At 35.1% G+C, this 6,000-nt stretch overlaps 1 protein-coding gene across 2 annotated transcripts in view; it reads left to right on the top strand.

Annotated features, from left to right (window-relative positions):
* Nucleotides 1-1,442: 1,442 nt before the first annotated feature.
* BMP5 (bone morphogenetic protein 5) overlaps nt 1,443-6,000 on the top strand; it is a 55,895-nt gene continuing 51,337 nt past the window's right edge. The window contains exon 1 of one of the 2 annotated variants that reach the window (XM_041477464.1): nt 1,443-2,665. In XM_041477464.1, coding sequence (XP_041333398.1) covers nt 2,182-2,665 — 484 coding nt within the window. In that variant the 5' untranslated portion in view covers nt 1,443-2,181. The remainder of the gene's footprint in view (nt 2,666-6,000) is intronic. The other variant, XM_041477465.1, reaches the window with a different exon arrangement.

Here is a 6,000-nt window from a genome sequence, read left to right as displayed (position 1 = left end):
GGAAAAGAGGAAGAAATCTTGTTGCAGGATATGCGATGGCCAAATTTAGAAAAGACATATGTATGGTAAATTCTCATGTATCATTGCAACTGACTGAGCAGAACAAATGAAAATAAGAAAACCAGGAAATAATACTTTTAACAAATAGATTTTGAAAAAACACCTTAGCGAGGAAAGAAAATGTATTCTGATTGTGATTGCTCTTCTGCTAAGAAGAGCAAGACTTTTGCTAAATATCTTCCTAATTTCAGTGCCTGTTCAGCAGGTCTAGCATGACATATATCCTTTCTTGAGAGAAGCGTTGTTCATTACATGTACTGATTTATGAGAGAGAATCAGCTGTATTTAGGTGATGGCTGGACTAGAGTGTAAAGTTTGTTTGTGCTTAATATACTAGATAAATTGTTCCTGGCTTCTTAGGGTGTGACTATACTTGCTGTCACACTCCCAAGTTTACTCAAGGACTGTGTGATTTGCTGAGTAGGTGTCATGTAAAGGAAAACCCAAAGCGATGGATTTTATATAGCTAGTTTTTTTCCCCCAACTTCATGTTGACAAAAAACCTTTTTTGTCCCTTTTTCCTGCCCTTCATCAAAGTAAAGTCTTCTCAAGGCTAAAGGCAAATTTTAGCAGCAAGGAAAATGACCACCAATAATCTGAGCATTAAATTTAACACAGTGATTTTGTTTTAATGAGAGGAAAACACCAGTTACCTGCTGTCAAAAAATTCTACACTGAACCTTTACTTCATGGGCAGCAACTTTAAAATCTATTTAATATTCTTATTTCTTCAGTGAAACTTAATAACAGGCTGTGGGATTAAATCTTAACTTTACATATTTACTGGGAAAAGTAGTATAGCAATTTATGAGTAAAAATGTACTTTGAATAAATTATCATTGCAAATTACAGTTTATGAAAGTTGTGACTATAACCGTAATTACAGCATTGGCTGTGCAGAATTTGAAATCTTGCTTGCTGAATAAGTTTGTTTTCATTCAGATTGCATTCCCAACATTTTCAGAAAAGAGTGAATCAAGCCTCACTTACAAAATTTCCTACAGAGTTTATTAAAAAGCTCACCTTTGTTTGCTAAATTTGCCTAAAACATAAACTTTTCTTGAATTAGTAAGTTGCTATTTTAGTCTGCTATGAGAGTTTCCTGCTCAGGTTTAATAAACCATAGACTCATACGGAGACTCGCAAGAGCTTCCATATTATGCCATCTATATATCCTAAAATTGTTAAAGTTAAAATTGATTGTGCAAGCTATGACGAGAAAAACAGCCATTAGCCAAAAATAGGTATATCTCCGTAAATTGGAGAGACAGGGGGAGAGGTTTAAAGCTCTATCTGGCAAGAGAAGGGTTAAGGACTTTTTTGCTATACCCGTTTCAAATTACAATGAGAAGCCTCTTCTTTCCCAGCAGGGTTGTGCTTACATTAGTCTTTAGATCTCTCTTGAAGAGAGCTGTTATATTTGTGCCTGCTACAGTTGGAAATAACAGTTCAGAAGCTGAAAAGGGTTGAATGGATTTACAGAAGGTTATTTTTTGCAAGTAAATTCACGGCAACACATTAATTTGATTAGTACATGCTTTAGAATTACTTTACACTCAAGAGATTCAAAAGATGTTAAAGTTATCTCCAGGCTGCTGGACAAATATGTGTTATACCACCAAGGTACAGATCAAGACAAATCTGTGACTCAGGATTTTATCTTGGGAAGAGCGCAAGGTGTACGAAGAACTCAGAATAACGAGGGAAGATAACTCTGGGAACTACAATGTGTCAGAAGAACATCTCTTGCTAATACAGCTCCCCACCAAAGACCTGGTTATCTAAGGTTTATATAGGAATGCCTAGGTCAGCTGACAAAATACTGGTCTTCTGCTCCATAAATGCAGAAAAAACGATAACAACAGTGGAAAATTGGAAGTCTGAATTTCAGCTTTCTTAGAAATAACTGCAACCTGACACATTCCATAATATTTAAACAGGGTGGGGGGAGAGGAATCACCAAAGATGTTACGATGTTACGTTTAGAGATGACATTGACATGAAGAATAGGTAAATTTTGTTTTTCAACTACTGGGAAAGCAGACCTCATAGGAACTCAGAACAAGTAGGAGAAAAGTTGTTGTTTTTTTTTTTTTTTCCTTGTTCTTTTTCTTTTCAAAGATGAACCTAACTGCGCTCAAAGCTTTCGTGGGCTTGCTCTGGAATTGCTGGGTTCTGGTGGGTCACGCACAGGGAGGTTTAGGAGACAATCATGTCCATTCGAGTTTTATTTACAGGAGGCTGCGGAACCATGAGAGAAGGGAGATTCAGAGAGAGATTCTCTCTATCCTGGGTTTACCTCACAGACCCAGACCATTTTCACCAGGAAAGCAGGCTTCTTCTGCACCCCTCTTCATGCTGGACCTGTATAATGCCATGACAAATGAAGAGGATTCTGAGGAGCTGGAGTATTCACTAAAGGGATCAATGGCAGGGGAGAGCAGAGGGATACGAAAAGGATACCCTGCCTCTCCAAATGGATATTCGCGGAGAATACAATTATCTCGCATGACCCCCCTGACCACACAGAATCCTCCCTTAGCCAGCCTGCACGACACCAACTTTCTGAATGATGCTGACATGGTCATGAGCTTTGTCAATTTAGGTACGTGGAAATATTTTTTTGTTTTTGCTCTCTCTGACAAACTGTTAGCCTGCTCTTGTGAAGGGCAGACCTCTCGGCCGAACTGTAACCTGTTCTAAAACAGCAGGATTGAGCCCAGGCTGCTGTGCCACTAGTAAAAGAAAAATCATACGGATGGTAAAGTAGCTACATTGTAGGTGGCCATGGAAAAAGATTTTTCTCACTGTTTATATAAAGTCAGTTTCTATAACTTCCCTCTGCTGGCTTCTGTTTTCTTTCTTTCATTGATGTAATGAAAATTCTAGCCTTAGGCCAACTAACTCCTTTTTTTTTAAATCTCTAAAAATCAAACACTTATGCCTATTGCTCAGTTATTTCCCTCAGTGTTTTCCTTAAAGCTTACACATGAACAAACATCAGTTGTTAATATTTTGAAGCCTAGAAAGGTATGAAAATGGAAAAGTTAAACTATTAAAAAAATTCTTAGGTTATTTAGTCGGGTTTTTTTTCTGTTGTTAAGAGTCAGAATTTTATTATCTTTTTAGTTGAATGGCTGGATTTTAAATAATCTGTTGCTGTTCCTTTGTTATTTCTATTTAATAACAACAGGCTGTGTTTTATTATACTGCTATGGTGCTCAGAATCTACAATGGTTCTTATTTTCTCTGTCATAAATAAATTAAATGACAAGTAGAGTATTAAACACCAGAAACATGCAAGCAAAGAATGCTTTTGAAAATTATATAAATTCAAATACAAAACCTGATAAAACTAAATTATATTGGCTTCTGAGTGTAATAAACATGCTTGCCAGTTACATTGTAGGAGAAAAAAGCAGTTACAGATTTCTTTGCTAAAGCGCAACTTAAATCTCATCTAGAAAGCTGCCAATAATTCAAGAAATCCATTTAGTATATATATAAGTATTTGAAATGCTGCAGGACTCATAAATTTGGCTAAAAAAGCCACTTCTCATTGGACCGGAATAGCAAGAGATTTAATTGAAAATTTGAAGTTTCACAATAAGCTGGTACAAATTCTGATGAATTCTTGTTTTCCAGGGTAGTACTTTCTGTAAAATTTTTTAACAGCGGCACATGTTCCAAAATGCCTTCATTTTATCATACACGTTCTGTATTTTTTATGTCTACCAGGTTTTTAGTAAATACTAATACTCCAAATACTAAAATTCCAGGAAAATAACACTCTAGAGTTTATTTGCCATAATAATAAAATCACTTTTCATTAATTATTTGGCTGACAAGGAGGTGTTCAAGTCTGAGATCTTTTTCCTTAAGAGTAACAGATGTCCACACCTCTAAATACATTTGCTTGTTGTTTTTGCTCCAGAAATAGCAGGTTAGGAAAGAAATAGAATCTGTTTTTTGAATCTGTGTTCCTTATCATTAAAAACCTCTTATATATTGCTCATGCATTACTTTTAAATTAACATTGCGTGCCTCGATTTACCCAGAGCATCTGGAGTCAGCTGAATTAAATAGCAAAGTTATACAGAAAAATCGGAAATGCTCTTATCCTTAGCATTAGTTAAGGCACTGATCCTGCAAAAATTTTCCTTGTGTGTCCTGAGAAGTACCCTCTGTAAATATATCAGGGACCATTCCATCAGCATCCCTGAGAACTATTTACATGGGACCTAGCCTTTGATTTCAGAAATGTCTTTGATTACAATAGGACTTCTTGCAGTGAATCAGTAGAAGTCTTTGAAGTTTCAGAGTCAGATATGTCCTGGGCTGATCCTACTGTGCTTTCCCAGACAAAAACCTTCTCTGGAAGAACTCAGGTTTCCACTGAGTGTCTTACCTTGGGTAGGACTTTTCTAATATTTGTCTTATTTTGTTGGGATGCCAGGGCTGTCTTAAGAAAGTAATTCTGAGAAGCTAAAGTTTATCTTGTGTTTCAAAACTGTGAAAACCGGGGCTGAGATACTGCATTTTTCTAGTGATTAATAATAATAGACACCATTAGCTTAAAGTACTGTGTAAATATCAGGTTTGATTTAGCATCTGTAAAATTAAAATGTGTCTCGGCTCTAAGTGAGTTTAAATCCTAATTCACTTTAATTACCCTTCCATACAAGTTGGATATTGTGGTGTATCACACATTCCATGGTGTAAAATGCGTGTAAAATATTGATGACCAGTATAGATTAGCTTCAACATTTTTATTAAACAATCCTGTGTTTCAGTATAATTAACATAAAAATTAAATAAATCATGGAAACAAGTAACCATTTTATATGATTTATGCAGTATGAGATTGTGACAGATGAGGGCAAGCTCTTTTAATGGAGAATGGGGAAAAATATGCAGTGATAAGTGAATGCTAATGCTGTACCTTAAAATCAGTAAATGCTGATGCAGCACAGTAATAACTCAAATGGATTTAAAATTGAAGCCCCAGACAACTTGCATCAAATAAATCTGCTCTGAAAATAGTATTCACCATGTTCATACTTGCACACCATTAATTACATAATGTGTAATTATAAAACCCTATTAATCATCATGAGATTTTAAATTGAAACTTTTGTATATAGTATATATACAAAAGTATATAGTTGTACCAGTTATAACAATTTAAGATGTATATTTGAAACAAGAAATATTTAGCTGAGAGGTTGAATAGAAATTATTAAGCGTAAGAATTGAAAAGACTGAATAAGATTAAAAAGTAAAGGAAAAATAGACAAAAGCAAATAATTTAATATTATAAAATAAAAATTTAAGTTCATATGCTAACTTTGATTAAAACCCCAATCTGTTGGAGCTGCAAATACCTCACTTTCAAAAACAAATTTAGAAAATAATTATCAAGGGAACTGCAATCATAATTCTGTCAAGCAACCAGGGAGAAAAATAAGAATGCATTTACTTCTCCTCAAGTTAAAATTGTAAACACCTGCTCTTTCTACTGGAATTTATATCAGAATTTCCATCTCTTTCTTTCTTGAAAGATACAACAAGGCAGAGACTTTGTCTTGTCTTGTGTTTTGTATAAGACTGTGTGTGTTGGCAACTCGCCATAAATATTGATGAGTGTAACAGAGGAGTTAACTGGATTTGGTCCAGCAGTCAAAGAATAAATCCTCCACTAAACACACTGGGGTTTTCAAGGATCTGATTATATCACCTTCAAATTCAGAACTTTGTTTTCCTGATGGGGTGGTTTTTTATCCTATATAATATTTTATTGTATTATTGCAAAACCCCAACTCTTTAGAGTTCTGGCATCTTCTTTTTTGGTTGGTCTCACAAAATGACATATATAGGATACCCCATTCCCCAGAGAGCAGGCAAATAATACTTGTGCAGTCCAACTCATTTTTTGCTCAC

The sequence above is a fragment of the Pyrgilauda ruficollis genome, unplaced genomic scaffold, assembly GCF_017590135.1.
Source record: "Pyrgilauda ruficollis isolate IOZ18807 unplaced genomic scaffold, ASM1759013v1 scaffold40, whole genome shotgun sequence".
Taxonomy (NCBI): Eukaryota; Metazoa; Chordata; class Aves; order Passeriformes; family Passeridae; genus Pyrgilauda; species Pyrgilauda ruficollis.
This window is presented reverse-complemented; position numbering and strand designations above follow the sequence as displayed.